This window comes from Nilaparvata lugens, chromosome X (genome assembly GCF_014356525.2).
Source record: "Nilaparvata lugens isolate BPH chromosome X, ASM1435652v1, whole genome shotgun sequence".
Lineage (NCBI taxonomy): Eukaryota > Metazoa > Arthropoda > Insecta > Hemiptera > Delphacidae > Nilaparvata > Nilaparvata lugens.
In genome coordinates, this window is record NC_052518.1 from 61,066,323 (window position 1) to 61,088,034 (window position 21,712).

At 34.7% G+C, this 21,712-nt stretch overlaps 1 protein-coding gene across 4 annotated transcripts in view; it reads right to left on the minus strand.

Annotated features, from left to right (window-relative positions):
* LOC120348926 (calcium/calmodulin-dependent protein kinase kinase 2-like) overlaps positions 1–21,712 on the minus strand; it is a 525,835-nt gene that overhangs the window by 447,449 nt on the left and 56,674 nt on the right. For 3 of the 4 annotated variants that reach the window (XM_039443402.1, XM_039443401.1, XM_039443400.1), the window contains one exon: positions 55–107. The exons of the other annotated variant lie outside the window; for it this stretch is intronic. In XM_039443402.1, the coding sequence (XP_039299336.1) occupies positions 55–70 (16 nt within the window). In that variant the 5' untranslated portion in view covers positions 71–107. Of the gene's footprint in view, positions 1–54; positions 108–21,712 lie in introns of those variants that run through there. 4 annotated transcript variants of the gene reach the window in all.

Below are 21,712 nucleotides of genomic sequence, written 5' to 3' on the forward strand. Positions count from 1 at the left end.
TTACGAAATTAGTTGCCACCGTCACCTTGTAGGCCTATATTCACCCTAACTCACCTTCAATAGTTGCCATCAAACTCTACCAGCACTGCTTTAAGCCTGCTGTCTACCTGCAACCAAATTCAAAATTAATTTTCCAATTAACAAATAAGTACAACATCGAACTTCCAATTTTAAAGCTGAAGTACAAATTTCAATTTCAAATTTATTTTCTTCAATAAAACATGCTTCTGTGAAATACTTACATTAATTGAAAATAAATCCACTTCTATGAATTGAAATGAGACGAGTTTGATTGATAGTGTTTTAAGGGAAGTGACACTTTTTATAAAGTTGATAGTCATACTGTATATATTTAATATTCATTTGCTGTACATTAAATTACTAGTTTTCAACTGAAAGAACTTGATAATTTTTTACCAGATTGATTACTTTTTGTTCTTGTGGATTACATGGTTAGGTTTTAAAGGAAGTGGCAAGTTTTTTCCAAGAAGTTTATAGTTTTAATAATGAATTGATAGTTATTTGTTGCGGATATGATTGATATTATAATAATTGTTGGAAGATGCGAGAATTTGGTTAAGATATTTTTGGTGGTCTGTAATTAGATTTGTAGTTCTTTTATATATTGGATAGTTTAGAATAATATTCACTTTATCCTTCATAGTTGTTTAGAAATATCAACAGTTTTGCTGAATAAATGTGAAAATTGTAAATCTAGCAACATGCCCTGGTCTGCGCGGCTTTGTTGGGCTTGTCTTTGGCCATGACAAGATACCCGCAACGTGCGTGGATAAAGTAATTCAGTATCAAGATCTTTATTTTTATCTTTATTTTTTGAAATTGCTGTGACCTGAGGCTGGAAAAACTAGATGTAGTTTTGTTATTGACATATCATACACTGTTGGAGCTAAGTTCAAATTATACAGTTTCACGTGATAAATAATAATAATAATATTTTCTTTAATTTCAATTTTTCTCACTTGGCATAATATGAAAGTTTACAAATTAGAGTAATCATAAAATAATAATATCTTATATTTATCATATACGTCGTGAGAATCTATTTAGAACTCCATAATATAATAATGACAATTGTATGAACTGAATGAAATAGTAATAATAATGATGATGATGATAATAATAATAATGATTTTTATAATAAAGATATGTCAGCTTGTCAGTTGATGGCAGCTACAGACTACTTAAGGCAGTGTAAAGGCTAAAAATAAACTTTCTACTCGTGATATTTCTCAAAGTTTTTTGATTTGTATATCATTGAGCTATCAAAATGAAAAAGGTTTCTCAGGAAAAGATTTTTTTCCGATCATTACTTTTCGAGCTATGAGCGCCTAAAGTTTAAATTTTCGGGACAGATCATTTCAAATTCGGTATGAGATAAATCCATGAGATTTATAGGATAGATTCTTCATGATATTGTTGATCTAGAAAAACAAAAATTTTCTGAAAATATTAATTTTTAAGATATTAATTTACTAAAAATAACTTTTAGTTGAGTAATTTTTGTCAAATTTTATACAAATTTAATAACTTTTTCAAAGATTGATATTTTCAGAAAATTTTTGTTTTACTAGATCAACAATACCATGAAAAATCCATCCTCTAAATCTCATATCTTACCGAATTTGAAATGTTCTGTCCCAATAATTGACACTTCAGGCGCTCATATTTTCAGGCGTTCATTCTGAATAATATTGAAAACACAAAATTAGTAAGTTATAGTAAGTTAAGTGCCCGACCAAGCACCCCCACCACAAAAAAAAACAAATTAAATCAAACATTTAATATTTTATTGTGAATAATACATAAGTTTACCTCAGTTAATTATTATCTTTTTGTTCATAAATATACAAATTATAAGTGTGTTTCTGGTTTATTTCTTTATGCTGGGACTCCCATATATAAGGCCTTTGCCTTGGGAGTACCTAATTATTTCCTTTCAGATGTTTGTGTGTGCAGAAGAGATATTTTGTTTTTTTCACGACATTAGCTATGTACAGACTTTTGTATCACTCAGCTATTCATACAGTGTAATTAATATTATTTTATATGATATTGATTTTGTTCTTTTGTACACATCTTAATGGAAATAAAAATTATTATTATTATATCTCAAAAAGTAATGATTGGAAAAAAATGTTTTCCTGAGAAAACTTTTTCATTTTGATGATATACAAATCGAAAAACTTTGAAAAATATCACGAGTAGAAAGTTTATTTTTAGCCTTTGCACAGCCTTAAGGTGCCACAACTCTGTTGCTGGGGTTTTACACCAGGATCTTGCCCTGAAGTTTAGTCTAGTGAATCAAAAACTGTCTTACTTTCCATACAAGTCACCTTCTGTACTTAAGAATGATACACACAAAATGTATTGGGATCGCTCAGTGCTGACTGACAGGACAGTTGTGCACAACCGGCCAGACATTATCCTCATGGACAAGACAGCCAGGGAGACTATTTTGATTGATGTTGGCATTCCATGTTGTCACAACTTGGAATAATATTACAATGAGAAAATATCCAAGTATCTCCCCCTGGCTGCTGAGATCAGGGATGTCTGGAAGCAGGAAAAGTTACAATTGCCCCTATTATTATCTTTACTGTTGGAGTGATCTGACAGACAGGAGGTTTCAGCAGAGAAAACTCCTATAATTCTGTGGTTTCAGCGAACCTCAGTCGCCTTGGTTTCTGAGAGTGCAAAATATGGAATTCAAAAGGCGGTTGTACTTAACACGCTATCAATGATTAGATCCTTTTTAAATATGACAGAATAGAGATGTACCAAAATCTTGACAATGGCCGACTTAGGTTGCAATAAAAAATGCTCACTTTGTAAGTGATGAAATGATTGAATAATAATAATTCGTCAAGCTTCCAGTATGTTATACATTGCTTGAGATTGGTCATCGAAAATAGTGTATTGAACGGTTTTATCTCCTCATTCTTCTTCAATTCAAATCCTCTTCTTCAATATATATATTCTAAATAGAGTATTTCAAACTATCTACCAATATTCTAGAGCATTGTTCTTGGGAGAGGAACATATCTAAATATAATTTTCAAACTGTCCGAAGGTCCTTAGTTACTCACACAGTTGCCGTTTTGTTTTTCACACAACTATTTCTAAATAATGGCTAAACATACGGAATTGAAACTTTGCACAATCATTTATGACAACTGGATCTACAAAGAATTATGAAAAATTATCAAATCCATAGAACAGAATGACTGCCGTTTGAAATTATATTTCTAGAATAACCAAAAACCCGTTGATTTTACAGAAAAAATACAAGAATAACTTTTCTTAGTGCATTCAATTATGAATCGATTGACACCTAATTTTTCAAGATTGAACGAATAGTGAGTGAGATTTGTCAGTTCAAGTGATAGGTGACCACTGAAGGTTTGGTGCAGTGCACACCAAGAAGGACACATATCACTAAAGCTGTCTCACTTAATATTCGTTCCATTTTGAAAAATCAGATGTTAAATAGATTTGTAATAAAATTTACTGAAAAAAGTTATTCTTGTAATTATTTTGTATTGTAAAATCAACGTTTTTTTGGTTACTCAAGAAATACAATTTCAAACAGCCGCAATTTTGTTCTATAAATTTGGAAAATTGTCATAATCTTGTTGTAGTTTTGTCTAGTTGTCATAAATGATGGCGCAAGGTGTCACCTCTATATACTCAGCCATTATTTAGGAAAAAATAGTAAGTGATAAAAACAAAAAGGCGACTGTGTGAGTAACTAAAGGACTTACGGACGAAATAAAGGAAGGAATTTGCTTATACATAATATACAGGACACGTAAAACATGTTTGATGCATCATCGCGTCTGAACTGCTAAATTGATTAACTTCAAATGTTGCTTGAAGATTCTTAATTCACTGAAGATGGTTATAGGCCTTTTTCTATTTACAATAGAAAATATCAATTATTTATCAATTTATCATACTTTCAATGTCGAAACAAATCTATTCAATTCATTATACAAAGTTTACGTGAGATAAAAACCCAATCAAATCGTTTTTCTATGGTAAATTATTACAGTTGTTAATACTTTTAATATCAGGAACCTTAATACAAAATTCAATCTATTTGTGCTTTAAACAGACCCTTGCGGACCACGGGTTACCTGCTAGTATTGAATAGATTCATCCTATGTTCAAACCTGAATGAATGATACATTCTTGTTATTGACATCCGAGCTTAAAGAACCATTGAAAAAACTCTTTAATAGAATTGAACATGCATTAATTAAATAAAAATTCCTGAAGTTCAGCCCATCAGGTCTGTTGATATATAAGCAGAGAGAGTGAAAAAAATGAAAATTCTGTATTTCTTTTCATAATTCACCAGTGTGGTGGATTTTTTAAATAAATTTTTTAATAGATATTGAAAAGTTTATACTTACCTTGCTTCAAAATGATGGTGATTCAGAATGAATGCACTGAAATATACGTGGTGTGGTACACTGACGCACTTTTTCTTGTTCATTTATTCGTTCAAAGATTTAAAAACAGCTGTAATTATTGAAAATTATAATGCCTCTCTTATCAGTTGAATAAAATATGGAGTCATGTGTTGCGGTTATTATTTCATGCTATCTATTTCAGTACGAGACTCAACATTCCTGCTCAAAATTATAAATGCAATGACATTTTATTAGCTACGATTCTTCAGTTATAAGTGCTCTCATTCTCTTACCATTTATTTTACTTCTCTTTTTCCTCTCTTTCTTACACATTTTTACTCCTCTCCACTCACTTTTTTACTCTAACTGCCTATTACATGCGAAATTGCGTAACCATAGTTGGTGAGGTATTTTTCCTCCTTTCATTCTCTCTAGTAGTTAATTCCATGAAACCTGTTGTTTCTGTATTGTCTTATTAAACTGTTCAGTTTTTATTGTATATTTAGTGTGTGTAAATAAAATTGATTTTCAATTTTGAGTTTAAACTACTCATTGAATATCGTAAACTTACAAAGTTTTTGTAATAAAATCTCAACGAATTTAATTTTCCTTTGACACTTTCCAAAGACAATCAATTCATTTGCGCCTCAATGAATGATTCAAAACAAGCTAATGTTTTGTGAGACAGCAGATTTAAGGTAGCCAAGTTAATATACCTTTATCTGAGAATGCAAAATGACTTATTCATCATCCATAAAATAATAAGTGCGATGGAATGAAGGAAAATGCGATTCTGAAATGTGCCCTGCATCTCTGCTTTGATAGAGTGTGACGGGTTATTGTCCATGAATACAATAACCATGAGGGAGGCTTACAATGGTTGCCTTGGAGTCCATACGCTACTATCATTGATAACAGATTATAATGTCAAGGCATCTCGCAAAAAATTTATCCATAGCATTCCTGATACATTTCATGACCAGGATGATATGCAGAATAACTTCCTACCATAATAATATAGGCCCACAAGATAATTTCAATTTCGTAACTCAATATGCATTCTTCAATCAAAATTATTTGAAATCAAATCTTGAACGCAGCAGTTTCTTCGAATTTCTTCCGTTCTCGGAAGAATACCTTGACAGTGAAGGTGCAATCACTGTGATATGATAATCATATGTCATAAATCAGTTGTTTGAATTATTCTAAATCATCAGAAAGTTTGTTATTTTATCTCAGTTTATTTTAGTCAATAAAAGCCATTATTCTAGCTCTTCAATGGTTTCTATTTATTACAATTTTATTGACTAAAATAAGTACCGGTAATCAAAATGCCAAAGAGGAAAACCCGGGATCGAAATAATGTTGAATCTCCATCACGGAATCAGGATAAGCCTACCGAATTATCTCGAAATTAACCCGTTGATACATCTTTCAACTCGGAATCAATTGGGAAAATTCTCAAACCAAAATGTCTAAGTGTGGATCCAGATTCTCCTAGTGCACCAATGGAATGGAGACACTGGAAAAGAATGCTGGATGCCTACTTGAAAGGAAACTATTACACTGAAGATACGAAATTGGATATCTTAGTTACCTTGCTGTCAACTGAAAATTACAAATTGATAATAGATTGTACTACATTCGAGGAAAGTATCTCCATCCTTGAAGGCATATTTATCAAGAAAAAAATCGAAATCTTTACAAGGTACTTTCTCTCTATAAGAAAACAAAAACAAGGTGAGTCCATCGATAATTTTTTCCTCAAACTGGAAGAACTCAGCCTTGAATGTAATTTTACAGCGATCTCTGCTACAGAGAATCGAGAGGAGCACATGAAAGAAGCATTGATTGCAGGTTTATATTCATCCGAAATCCGCCAACGAATTTTAGAAAGCCCAGATATGTCTGCATGAAACTCTTAATCATGCAAGAACTTTTGAGTCTGCAAAAGATCAATCACAATGCTACAATGAATCTAATCCTCCATTAGAGCTTAATGCTTGCAAGGATACAGAAAATGCATCAAATCTAATTCCTAATCAAAAAGACACTTCAGACTCATTATCAGCTGTTAGTATTAGTGGACAAGCATGCTTTTTTTGTGGCAACAAAAAACATTCTCGATTATTTTGCCCAGCTAAAAACGAACTCTGCAAGAAGTGTGGTAAGTACACTTTGCTCGGGTACGTAACTCAAAATCTTCCGTATTGGAGAAAAAAAAGAGAGTTTAGTAATTCGATATTACTAACACCTTCAGTGCAAGCCGAAAAATGTATTTCAAAGGTTATTTATTCCTATTACCATAAACGGAACTGAAAGTCAAGCACTGATCGATACTAGAGCAACTGGCAACTTTATTGACGATACCTATGCAAAAAAACTGAATTTAGAAGTTATACCAGAGATAGGAAAAGTAACTTCAGGCTCAAAACGCTCCACACCACAAATCCGAGGCAAAGTTAACGTGAATTTAACAGTTCAGGGAGAAAGCTATACAAACACAACCTTAATGCTTAGCAAGACCTCTGTGAAAATATTATTCTTGGGCACGAATTTATGAACAATTTCTCCAGTATAGGAATACCATTTGGAGGTAATAAGCCACCTCTTACTATTTGCGGAATAACTCAAGCAAAAATTCCTCCTTGCTCCCTTTTTCAACATCTAAAACCCAATTGTCAACCAATTACAACCAAATCTCGTAAATGATCAAAAGATGATGAAGATTTTATTTCCAATGAAATTCAACAATTACTGGAAGATGGCATCATAGAAGCAAGCCACACACCTTGGCGTGCCCAAGCATTTGTTGTTAAACCCGATAACCGGAAAAAAGGATAGTTATAGATTATTCTAGAACTATAAACAAATTCACTGAATTGGACGCCTATCCCATTCCAAATATGGAAGATTTAGTTCGCAAAGTAGCTCAGTATTCCTGGTATAGTACTGTAGATCTGAAATCCGCATATAACCAAGTACCAATCTTACTTGAAGAAAGGCAATACACAGGGTTTGAAGCACGTGGGAAACTTTATCAGTTCTGTCGTATTCCTTTTGGTGTCACTAATGGTGTTTCAGCTTTTCAAAGAGTAATTGATTCACTCATACAAAAAGAGAAATTATCTGATACCTATACTTATTTAGATGACGTCATAATTTGTGGAAATTCAAAAGAAGAACATGACACTAATCTTGAACGGTTTCTTGCAGCAGCTTCAAATAACTCACTTACTATAAACAAGGAGAAGAGTAAATTCTGTCAAAAGGAGATACGTTTCCTAGGATTTTTAGTTGAAAACAAATCATTACGTCCAGATCCCAAACGCCTTGAGCCTCTACGTAATATGCCCCAACCTCCTAACCCTAAAACTCTTCAGATAATTGTGGGCCTCTTCGCACATTACTCTCGATGGATACAAAATGTTTCAGGTAAAATTGATGCGTTGGCACATGCCTTGTACACTCTTCCCTCTTCAAGGAAAGGCCCTTGCAGCTTTTGAAGATCTTAATGCAGAGGTAGCTGCAGCTGTGCAACATGTGGAAGGATGAAGGAGGCATTCTCACTGTAGACACTGATGCAGACTCACATGCAGAAGCATAGCAGCAACACTATCTTACAATCAACGTCCCAATGCATACTGTTGCACACCAATGCTAAACCATAGTGAAAAACGACACTCATCAGTTGGAAAAGAGGCATATGCCATTGTAGAATCTATTAGGAAGTGACGTCATTACTTATCTGGTCGTTTCTTTCAACTTATTACTGATCAAAAATCTGTTTCGTTCATGTTCAATAGCGCGGCAAGAGGCAAGGTGAAGAACAAAAAAATCATGAGGTGACGCCTTGAGCTATCTCAATACACCTATGAGATCATTTACCGACCTGGAAAAGAGAGCATAACTGCTGACGCTCTTTCTCGAGCATGTGTGATAATGGGATGTATCACATCAAAACAAGACTTGATAAAATATCATCAAGACCTCTGCCACCCCGGCATCACAAGATTCTTTCACTGGACTAAAGCTCATAACCTTCCATACTTGGTAGATGACATCAGAGAAGTCTGCATGGAATGCAAGATCTGCTCAGAGCTGAAGCCAAGATTCAACTGTTTCAAAGGAAAATTGATAAAAGCAACTCGGCCTTTTGAAAGGATCAACATTGACTTCAAAGTACCCCTGCCATCATCAACTAGAAACAAGCCCTCCAAGCATCCTCACTATTGTGGATGAATATTCCAGATTTCCCTTTGCCTATCCCTGTCGGGACATGTCATCAGGAACAGTAATTCAAAATCTCAATGACTTATTCACCACATACGGCTATCCTTAATACATACACACTGATAGAGGGACCAGTTTTCTATCAAAAGATCTCAAAGATTACTTAATGTCCAAGGGTGTAGCTACCAGTTCCACAACACCTTACAACCCTAAAGGTAATGGACAGGTGGAACGCTACAGTGGAATAATTTGGAAGACAATCCGTTTAGCCCTACAGTCCAGGAACATGGATACTTCTCACTGGGAAAAGGTACTCTTAGAATCAATGAGCAGCATTCGCTCGCTTCTCTGCACGACGATCAATTGCACACCTCACGAGCGAATGTTCATTCATCCTCCTAATCCCACATCTATGACAAACTGGCCATCCTGGCTGATCAACGCCAAGAAGGCATGGATGAAGACTTTTGTAAGACGCAGTAAGCATGATCCTGAAGTTGAAAAGGTAGAAATTATTCATTTGAACCCTCATGTCGCTCAAGTAAGACTTTCTGATGGAAGAGAAGTTGCTGTCAACATTCGTAGATTGGCTCCAGTAGGTTCCACTACTGGGAGGGAAGATTTTTTTTTCTATTGGTCAATACTATAGCCATCTAGTCTAAATACTAATGAGCTAATTTTTTCTATCCTAAATTACTACTCGAAAAATTGAACAGTGAATTTCTCATTAGGAACTCTTACTGCTATTGTTTAATTAATATGTACACTTATTGACTGCACTATAGAAGCTAGATTCACTCAATTACTGCTCTGCTCTTTCACTGGACACAAGCTGAACAAGCACTACACTAGTTCAAACGGTTTCCTCCTTTTGAGCCTCCCCACCAACCCTCCATTGTCTAGCAGCTGGATCGCCTCGACGTTGTCATGTTGGTGCAGTCGCTCCTCGTGCCTCTCCACATGCCTCTGGATCTCGGTGGAAACCAGGTCGACGTGCAGGTCTCTATGAAGATCGCTGTTCCTGACATACCAAGGAGCATCCACAATGTTCCTTAGCACTTTGTTTTGAAAACATTGTATGATATTGATGTTGCTGTCTTTGGTACACCCCCAAAGTTGTATACCATACGTCCATACTGGCTTTAATATCTGTTTGTACAGAAGTTTTTTGTTTCGGATTGAAAGGATGGAGTTTCTTCCGATCAGCTAATACAGCTTCTTATATTTGATTCCAAGCTCTTCTCTCTTTTTCTTGACATGGGCCTTCCAGCGAAGCTTTGCGTCCAAGGTCATACCTAGATACTTGGCATCATTAGCATATGGTACAACTTGGTTGTTGATAGTTATTGGTATGGGCAGGACCTTCTTATTGGTAAAATTGATGTGAATAGATTTTGTTTCATTCAATTTCATTCTCCACTTTCTAGTCCAATCTTGAATTTTGTTGATGGATCTCTGTAGTTTCTCTGTTGCAATATGAATATTACTGTCTACTGATAATATGGCTGTGTCATCTGCAAATGTTGCTGTAGTATTTTCATAAGGCTGGGAATATCGCTGGTGTAGAGTAGGTAAAGAACTGGTCCCAGAACACTGCCTTGAGGAACTCCAGCTTTAATTTCCTTCAAATCAGAATATGAACTTTCATGCCTGACCCTAAAGTATCTGTCAGTGAGATAGGATTGTAATATATCCGTATATTGCTTTGGTAGCACTTTTTTGAGCTTGAAAATGAGACCTTCATGCCATACTTTATCAAAAGCTTGCCCTATATCAAGGAAAGCTGCTGAACAAACTTTGTTCTCTTCTAAGCACTTCTCTATTACATTTATAATCTGATGCACTTGATCTATTGTTGAGTGTTTCACTCTGAAGCCAAATTGGTAATTTGGAATTATGTGCTGTCTCTCAATTATTGGTTTTAGCCTACTAAGTAAAATCCTTTCAAACAACTTGGATAGGACCGGTAACAATGATATTGGCCTATATGATGATACTTCATGTGGCTCTTTACCTGGCTTCAGTAGCATTATAACCTCTGCTACTTTCCATATTCCTGGTACGAATTTTAGTCTGAAAGAAGCATTCAAAATGTTTGTTAATTCCACTATTGCTTTCCTTGGTAGGTGTTTGAGGACTGAGCCGGTTATCATGTCAAATCCAAGGGTTTTTTGCTATTCAGATTTCTCATTTCTCTTTTCACTTCTTCTACTGTGACACGCATTATTTCTTGATTCGGCTGTAAGATATTCTCATCCGCTTCTAAAGTTTCCTCTTCACCTGAGTTGATTGGCTGGAAAACGTTTACAAGATGATCCGCGAATGTCTGTGCCTTTTCATCACTACTCCTTGCCCATCGTCTGTCCTGCTTTCTGATAGGAGGAGATTGTTGAATGGTTCGTTTTATTTTTTTAGCTGCCTTCCAGAGTGATTAGTCCGTACTGCATTCAGCTGTCAAGTTTCTCAAGTAACTATTAATTGATTCATCCTTGATACATTGAATCTCTCTCCTTAGTTCTTGAGTTAGATTGTTCAAAACTCTTTTGTCTTGGGGGAACGTGATTGCTGCCATCTCCTTCTAGCTCTTCGTTTTTCAACAATCAATTCTCTGATTTCCGCAGGGTAACTATTTCCAGTGGTTCTTCTTCTGATTCGTGAGGTATTACACCATGCTGCCTGTTGGATATCAGTCACAAACTTCTCCAACTCCCGATCAATATGTTCCAAGTTGCAAATGTTCTTCGTTCCTTAATGGTGAGTTCAATTCTATTCTTCCCTCCAGCATCTGTTGGAAGCCATCCCAATCAGTGCGGCTATTTGCTAACGCTGGACAAGTATTTTCCCTCCATAGAATTGAATCACTCAGAGTCATAATGATGGGTGAGTGGTCGGAATTAAGGTCGAAACTATCCTCTAAATGCAAATAATTAACTGATATATTTTTTGTCAGGAAGAAATCTATGAGATCTGGGATTTTCCTCGTCTCGGTGGGCCAGTAGGTTGGTTTACCAGTTGAAAGAGCTTCGCACCTCATCTCTTTCATTGCTTCGAAGAGCTGTCTTCCCTTGTGAGTTGTTAAGCGCGATCCCCAATGCACGTGCTTTGCATTGAAATCACCACCAAGAATGAATTTTTCACCTAACATATCAAGCAATGTCGAATACTCCTCTTTTCTGATGGAATATCTGAGAGGACAGTAAATAGCTGCAACAACGAAGTGATAATTTACTGCTTGAACTGCTACACCTATCAATTGAATTGTATCACTTTCATGTTTCACTTCTTCATGATGTTGTAGATTGTCTCTGATAATGATGGCACTCCCACCCCTCGCGACATTGCTGGGATGTAAAGCATGATAGATCTTGAAGCCTTTGAATTTGATAAACGATTGATTTGTAAAGTGAGTTTCAGATATAAGACATATATCTACTTTCTCTATGTCTAGAACTGCTTCTAACTCCTGTTGCCGTTGTAACAATCCATTCGCGTTCCATTCCATCATTTTTAGTGAATGAATCATTTGGATTTCAGCAGTCTACTCTGTTCCAACTTCTGAAATTTAGATTGTAGTGAGGTGATTATTTGCTCTTGTCTATCCAGTTTTGCCAAGATTAGCTGCAAAATATTATTGGTGCCTTCTTCTACTCCACTTTTTGGCTCTTCCAATTTCGATCTATTTTCTTTTGAGACAATCTGGACGAAAGTCAATCTCTTAACTGCACTAACATTGTTTAGATTGTGAGCTTCTGTATTTTCCGTGATTTTTGGTGGGATATTTTGAATGATTTTCTTTCGTGAATCTGCAATAGTTTTTGTTTTAGTAGAATTCCTGATTTTTTGCAATTCGATTGCAACAGTGCAACCTCGATAGCTTGCTGGATGTGCTTCACCGCAATGAATACATTTTGGTAGAGCATCGTTGGGTTTCAAACATTCCTTTGTTTGGTGTTTACCTGCACACTTAACACACCTAGGCTCCTTGTTACAATATTTTTGAGTGTGGCCGTATGCTTGGCAACGTTTGCATTGCGGTATCAGATTGGCCCTCTTTAATGCTTCAACTTCCACTCTACAGCCAAGTATATTTTTCAATTCAAATACTGTTTTTATATCTTCTTCCGCGCTGAATGATACCATGAATAAATAAATAAATATGGATTCCATCTCATCCCATACCCAAGCATAGACAAAAGGCATATTATTTATTTATTTATTTATTTAATCAATGAGAATTACACAACTTACAGAAAAGTACCACAGGCTTATACGCCCAAAACGGTTCCAATTCTAATTTATACAACAGTCCAAATGTAGCTAGGTTATGTGTCACTCAACATTCTTCAATTACACACTCAATTCAAAATTCAGAACACAAAAAAATCATTCTTAATTAAAGAAAAAAAATACTTCTAAATTGAATTGAATCAATCACAATTAATTAGAAAATTCCCAACCTTAGTAAAAAAAATATATAGAATTTTCAGATTGAAAGTCAAACAAACTATTTAGAACTTAACACGACTGTTCTATTATGTGGGCATCCAGAAAAATCCCAATATAAATACGAGCAACATTACAGCACTTCTAAGGTTTTCATTTTTTGATTTACCCTCGTGATTATTTGTTCATTACTGAAATTGGACATTTCTGATTCCAATACCAATAGGAACTGGAATATATTGATTGTTCAATTACATTGATAATAAATCTAAATCAGTGGTTCTCAAACAACGGTTCGACACCCATTCAGTGCATTTCCAGGATTTAGTGGATTAAGTGCATTTTAGTGGCCAGGAGATTTTTTATGTGTCGCAGTGTAGGTCTTGGAAATTAATAAGAATCCATCCATTGGGATTCATCAAGATTGTTTGGATTTCAAATTGGTTCACTTCAATTTTGTTCATCTTTTACCATCTCGTAGGTTTCAACATACAATATATTTTTGTGATTCGATGGTTCAATGCATGATAAAAGGTCCATGTCAGAATGAAGACTATAGAGCCAGTATTTTTCTGGATTTGCATTGAAATTTCATGAAATTGAGTATTTTCAGATCTGAAAATATTGAAATTTTTCAGGCATGTTCAGTTGGACCTGAGAACGTGTTCAACAAATGGATTTGAAAATATATGCCCAATGGTAAATCCAAAATCGAGGTATTTTGTCCGATTTAATTTTACCATGATATTCCAAAAAAATGAGATTATAGGTAATATAATAGGTATAGGTAAAAAAATATTTTTCAATGTTGTTTTCCAACACGAACTGCTTATTATTAAATAAATTTTTGCTATTAAAAAGAACGACTAGCAGAATCTTTATAATAAATGTCACTCACTGTGACAACGAGATCTTTTGGCAGGTCTGCCATCTTCCTAGATGTACTCAGAGACAAGTACTTGTCTATAGAAAAGTTTATAGATAGTCTATAGGCATAAATCCATTTGATAGACAAGTACTTGTCTATGAGTACAACCAGGAAGATGGCGGACCTGCTGAAAAATTTCGTTGTCACAGAGAGTAATTAATTCATTTATTGCAGTAGGTTGTCATAAATATGATCGAAAATCTTGCATTTTCACATGCAACTACTATATTCATTATCTTGAACCAAAAATGTGTTTCAAACTTCCCCTTGATCTCTATACTTATAAAAGGCTAAGCCCCGACAGACTGAAATCACACCACAGCCCAAACTACTGAGCCTACAAACTTGAAATTTTGCACGATTGTTCTTTATAGCCTCAAAACATCCACTAAGAAAGGATTTTCAGAAATTTGCCCACCTGAGGGAGCTGGGGCCCCCCCAAAATTTTGTACTTTTTAACCGCTCATTGCACAGCAAAGTCATGAGGAACTTTTTTGTTCAGCTACGAAAGAAAATTAGATCTATGCAAAAAATTTCGATCAGGAGCACAGGGGGGTCCAGGAAAGGGCATTTTTGAAAATTTTGATGTAAAATCACAATACAGCTCAAACTAATTGTCCAACAGACTAGAAACTTTGCACAAATATTCTTCAAACATGCTAGACGCGCACTAAGAACGGATTTTGAGATATTTTGCTTCTAAGGGTTTCAAAGGATGAAAAAGGATCATATTTAGTAAGGTTATGAACATGGTGAGGTGAATGCCATATGGAACTGAGATAGTTGACACATGATATTCTAACATATGTTATAATCATTGGAAAGCTTAAAATAATTTCATCAATCAGCTGATCGAATTTATATTTCCATGAATCAAAAGCGCTAGCTTGCCACGTGTTTGTTCCATTGTTGTATGAGTCTCATACATTCCGATTACAACAGAGCACAGATATTTTCTTTGGTTAGGAGTTTGTTGATAATTCTTTTTTTCAAATTTTATTGCAAAAAAAATCACATTGAAAAATATCTTAATAGACAACAAGATTACAAAAACAAGATGTCAAACATAAACCTATATTCATTTGTAGCATGGCCAGAAAAAGACAAACATGAGTACTAGCCGTGAGTTCATTCAATATAACTCATATTTTTGTGTTAATATTTTGTGAACAAGAAGTACGAGTTGATGAGAGATGTGAGTAATATCTCTTATTTGATCTGAATGGTTATTCATATTGTAGTAGTCGGGGTCACTTCAATCAAAGTTTTTTATTTTGTAGCTAATAAATGTCATATTGATTGTTCATAATGTAAGTGATTAAACTAATCAAAATTAATGGCTTACTGGTCCTTCACAGAATTTATAGTATTCCTGGTGATTGAGCCTGTCTTTTTTCAATGTTGACTATTAATAATAAAGCTTTATTTACAACTAGCTTACCTGGCGAACTTTGTACCGCCAAAAGTCAATGTACACTTCACTCTATTTGATGAATCATGAAATTCATCTGACAATCAATATTTTCATTCACATCTAAATACGGACTTCCTATGTGCTTAGTATTGCAGCATTCATTATTCCCGAAACATATTCTTCTCAATCAATTGGTAGTAATATCTAACAGTAAAGTGTTGAATTAAAAAAAAAATAGATAGGATAAATTAGTTTTTCAAAGATGAGTTCAATGTTTTCATAGTTGTTGATTGTCAATAGATGGTCCAGGAAATATGCAATGTACGATTAATCATCACCAGGAATTACATATTCTTTCCATCTTCCATTTTAGGATTCTCAGGATGAAAATAAGCTAAGCTAAATTAAAAAAAAAATGTGAATTATTCTGACATTCTTCAGTAATAATAAATGCAATATGAACAACTCTCTTCCATGAGGTGAATAATTTTTTCTCAACATTTTCCGGTTACTCAATGATAGGGGAGTGATAATTATTTGTATAGGTCTTCTAAGGAACCTTTATCTACAGCTGGTACCAATCAACTACACTTCAACTTCAAACTACCGTTGTAATACCAGTAGCCTACACAATTTATCATAGGGTGACGTGTTTATTACAGCTGGTAACTTTAGATGCTAAATCATATTATCTCAATATGATCTTAAATCATGATCATCTTTCCGTTCTTCGGTAGCCGCTAGGCCGACAATTTCGAAAACATAGGTCTGTAAAATAGATTAATAAATAATCATTATTAGCCACCCTATTAAAATTTCTGGTCAGAAACCATCCCCAATATTCACACAACATATTCCCAAAGTTTCATGCCGTTATGTCAAGTATTTTTCAAGTCATAGGGAACAAACACACAAACAGACATTCATTTTTTTATATATATAGAAGATAGAAGATTTCATTCGGCTCAAACAAAAGCCTCTCTAAATGGAGGTAGAATGATAAGGTTGACAACTTTCAGTTCTGTTGTTTTAACATTTTTTTTTCAAATCACTTTCAAAAAGTTCATGTAGTACCTACTATTGTGTTTGAGACACTTCTGCTGGCGCTATCATAGTTTCACAACTATTCTGTTCCACACTCCTATCTCTTGCAGTCGTTAACCTTATCTATAATAAAATAAAGAGTTGGCTTATACACGTATGGGATAGGAAAATTATGTTTGACGCATCACCACGTCTGAACTACTGGACTAATTAACTTGAAATTTTGCTTATAGGCTAGATTCTTAATTAGCCAAGGATGGTTATAGGCCTATTTTAAGTTCTTTAAAATTTCAAAAGTCAAGTTTTCAGATTATCAAGTTTGAAAATAGATCCTTGCGAAGCACGGGTTCCTGCTAGTAAGTTCATAATTTGATGATTCTTTTTCATTGCAATTAAAAGATGATGAATAACCATCATCATCTTCGAGACAGTAAGTCAACATATTTACCTGACGTGGATTTCAGACCAGAAGCAAATGGAAGTCTTTCAAAGCAGAAAGCTCTGCTCTATCCAAGTTTTGGATTTTTTCAAAATATGGAAAACTTCTTGTCTTATTTCCTCTGCTTCAAGTTGGTCTAATTTTTCAAGGCTGGGCTCTATACTAGAAATTATTGAAAAATTGAAACCTTTTTGTAATGCATTTTCCTCAACTTCAGAAAGTTTGTAGTTTGAGAGATTATGAATATTCTTTCCACCGCTGTTTTTGGTTGTTACTATCCTAGTCTTTTTGTTCTTAATTTCTAAGTTATCAAATCCATCATGAAACAGAACAAAAACTTCTCCAAATCAACAGTAGAGTTGACTAGCCACTGCTTGAAAAACACATATTTCATACACAAAAATCAATACAATAAATTTCGTGAATTCCAAACAAATAGCCAGCATTCCAGATTTTCAAGTCAGGATTGTGAGAGAGGCGTTGGAAATCGAAAAGCAAGGCTCTCTAAATAAAAGAGACGACAGCCTCAACGTATCTCCCTTATGGAAGTTAATTTTGAATACCAAACGCCCAGTACCTGGTACAATGAAACCCGCTACAGCACCATTGTCACCAAAACAAGACAACATTCCTGGAATTTCACTCACCCAACAGCGCCAGCCCAAGCAAGTGGAGGGAGGAGGTAGGAGGTATGCTCTTCGACCCCGAAAGAATACCTAGGACTCAGTGTGGATTTCGACGCCACCCTCAGAAGATGTCGTCTGCAATGGCGACGAAACGTCAGATTCAAGTAAGTCAAAACAAACGGATGTACCCGGTTAATTCTTTTACACACATATATATATACATATATATATATATATATATATATAATATATATATATATTATATATATATATATATATAATGGTATATACGGTAATTCCAACCTACGAATGTCGGCTAGTAAGCTAGATTGATGTTTGCGTTGAAATCCAACAATTCTTGGTAATGCATGCTTCATTCAAAATAAGTTTATTTTCAGTCAGTTTGTCACAATTGAGTCATAGTTGTGCTTGTGCTTTAGCATGTGCTAAATTTGTGTCAGTACTGTTCAGTATTCTTGTACTACAAGAATATAATACTTTTTTGGTTGTTAAATCAATTTATTATAAAAGTCTACTGCTCTTTAATCTTTCACCTGAATTTCTAAGTTTGGGAGGAAGAACTAAAGGAGGAAGGCTCTTCTCATCCAGATCATACATAACCTTTGGGCAACATAAACATTTTTTCAAGATTTTTGAAGAGAAATAGTACAGGCTCAGCCTGTACTAAAAACACATAATACTAAAGTATTCTTCTTTCTCTTTCTCTAGTATTCTTCTCTCTCTTTCTCTTTCTCAATTCTTTTATTTCTCTAGTATTAGTAGTGTAGAATAAAAATACTAAAGGAGGAAGAACCCCTATCCTAATCGATCCGAGAAAAAGGACTTGGCTCTCAAAACCGGACTCACCTATGTTCAGGTGATATTGTAGTGATAATGAAATGTTTGAGATTCACTACTTCAAATTTAAGTGAAATACAGTTAGACATAGTTTTTAAATATTGTAAGGAATTTGGAATAGGCTTATTTGTAGAATTCTGATTGAATATTATTAGTAAAAACTAATATCAATAAGGTTAGAGTATCAATACTGGTTAGAGGGATAATGTTTAGAAATTTATATAATTCCCAAATTTGCTATCTATTTAACAACTATTCTATTATTTAACACAAAGCAAGTACAGTAGAATTTCTCATTCACAAACATAGTGCCTCATTCTGTGCTTGGCAATTAGAGAAGACAGAGCTCTTGAAATTGTATCTGAAATTTCTAAAATCGTATTCTAAAATAGATTTTAATGTAAATATTGAAGTTTTAATAAGTGCAGTCCAGAAGCATCCTGTGGTTTGAGACACCTCTTCAGAAACATACCTCGACCGTTTCAGGACAGTGAGTATATATAATCAGACAAATAGCCTGCACATATTCAATATGGATTATAATTTGCTATGTTGTCAGCTCAATGTTTTCAGTTTTTAGGTTTTTGTTGTCAGCAGTCAGCACTATTGTAGAGCTATCCAACACAATAGCCTAGCTCTTTGAATTAGCGATCTTCGACATCAAAGTAACGAAAACAAATGGATATGCAACACAGAATTCAAAGTAATTTCTATGATTTTTCTGCCGGTTCCTGGAATTGTTGGAGGTCTTTATCTCATGCTATATTTTGGAGGCAAATAGAATACTTCTATAAATTCGGTGTATATAAACTTAATTTACTGTATATATCCTGTAAATTAATAAATATAGAATTTAAATAGTACCATTTTACAAACAAACAATAACGTACTTTGAATCATTATAGAACAATTGAAAATTCAAAGCACTATACATTTCGGGACTTTTTCTATCCCGTCTACAGGTACAAATTCGAAATTAATAAACATTATTATGACTGATTCAAGATTTTTAAAACAATGTTCATATTATAATTTTTAATAAGTCAACACTGATGTTCATTTATTTTGAATTTTCACCTGGAGATGGGAGTAAGTCCTGGAATTTATAGTGCTTTCGATTGATTTGAATGGTTCTATAATTTTATATGTTTATTGTATTTAAAAAAAAGTAAAAGGTCTTTTTGAAAAAGCTGTACTATTTGCTCTTCATTTGCATTATCCCCATATTAGTTATTAACCAATTAATAAATGTATTATTTATTACTGCCGATGAATAATTAATCCCTTTAATAATTGTGATTTTTATAATAATTGCTCTGACATCCGGTATTACAAAAAACTTTGAAAATTCGAAATCAGAACTTTTATATCACGATTACCAAATGACCAAGTTGCCCAAGCCGCGAAAATTGCTGAGTACTAATTGACGTCGCTCGACAGTGAGACGCTGTCGATACGCACAAGTGTGCACTGAACTGAAATTGGCTGCCGGCAGAGAGTCGCTCCACTCGTAAAAACGCAACTGGCTAGCGTCGCAAATGTGCATCGAGCCTAATAGTTCAGTCACTATATACATTGGTGCTTGCAATATTTATTGTAGTTCTGATTTTTAAATATATTATTTTGATACATAAAAGAAGTCCAGAACCAATTTCTTCAAGCAAAATTTACTTGTGCTAGATATAGAATGGCCCAAAAACCTCATATTTTCGGTTCATTTTCCAGTTTTCAGCTTGGACTAGACAGCTCTGATGGCAAAAAATGGACTGTGTGATATTAAAATATTGAAGTACTAAGGTTTGATACTGAGTTGATCTTGACTGATTCAAGAGTTGTGAATCAATAAAGAAAATAATTATGTATAAATAACAGAGAGCAACACTCACCAGTTATTTCCTCTGACATACTTAGCCTTCTTGGAAATTATTTATAAGGTGCAAGGTGCAGAATCAGGATGGAAAGTAATTGGATCACATGACGGGTTACTGTAATTTCTAGGCTTTCGAGAGGATATTTACCTTCCATCCACAACACCGACAGTATGATACTATTTCAATACTACAAATTACAGATGCTGAGTTTTCGAATTTTCCACTCACATTCAACATCAAATACAACAAAGTTTTCGGGCTGAGAACACGAACAAATTACAACTTGCGAATGATGCTTCCCACAGAATGCCGGCCTGCTAGACAGCTGGGGAAAGCAGAGAGAAAAAACACACACACTGCCTAGAATCACAACGCTCCTAACGGAGAAATTTAAAAGAGGATGCCAAATTCAACAACTGGCAGGAACACAGCTATTTCCGCAAAATCCAGTGAAAGGAAGGAGAAACTCTACTCTTGTTTTTTTCAGATTACAAAATTCTTGATAAAATGAGAACATTCGAAACTAACTATCTCTAATGAGTACTGAGTTATGATTTTTCACAAATGAGTGAAATTAAAAGAAAAAAATCAATTTCGATGAATTTTAGTTTTTGATCATCAATATCTTCCGATACCATTCAGATGCGATGCATAATTCCAAATCCCTCTGAGCGTATTTTTGTGCTTTACAATCTGAGATCAGGTAGAGTGCTCTATCGGATATAGATTTCCAGACACATCTGAAAACAATACTACTTGTATTGTGGAAAACACCTAGTTTTTAGCTTCAACAATTATCACCAACTAAATTGTCGTCACATAAATATTCCCCACAATTATATAGGTTCATGAGATTATGTTCTATGAGAATCACCCTTCATGTGCACTTCATTTCAGTATTTCCTAGGAGAGAGGCTTGCAGCATTTAAAAATCATAACTACAATTTATTATTGCAAGCACATCCCCTTTTTTATGTCTATATTGAATGGACCATAATGATAGTCTATCACACCATCCCAATTGGACGAGGAGGATGAGCTCCTGAGAAGCCCAGAACCCTCACAAATGCTCAAGGATGAAATACAGCAGCTGAGCAGTTTGTGGATGAAGAGACCAAACCTCACCAATGCCTCCTACAGGGACACTTCTGCCACCAAAATGGCTATTGTCTTGGAAGGCTATCCAGAGGCTGAGCTTTCAGCAGAGCAAGGAGAAGTCATTCAAGAAGTCATTATACAGATGAGCTCCTACCTCTCGAGGATGGCTTCACTCCATCGTTTGCAGGCACCTACATGGAGAAAGGTGCCTTGATCATATCCTGCATCAATCATGCTACTAAGCATTGGCTGGAGGCACTCATCCCCAGATTCAAACCACATTGGAAGAAGAAGCTTATTGTTGGTCTGAGGTAACAAAATC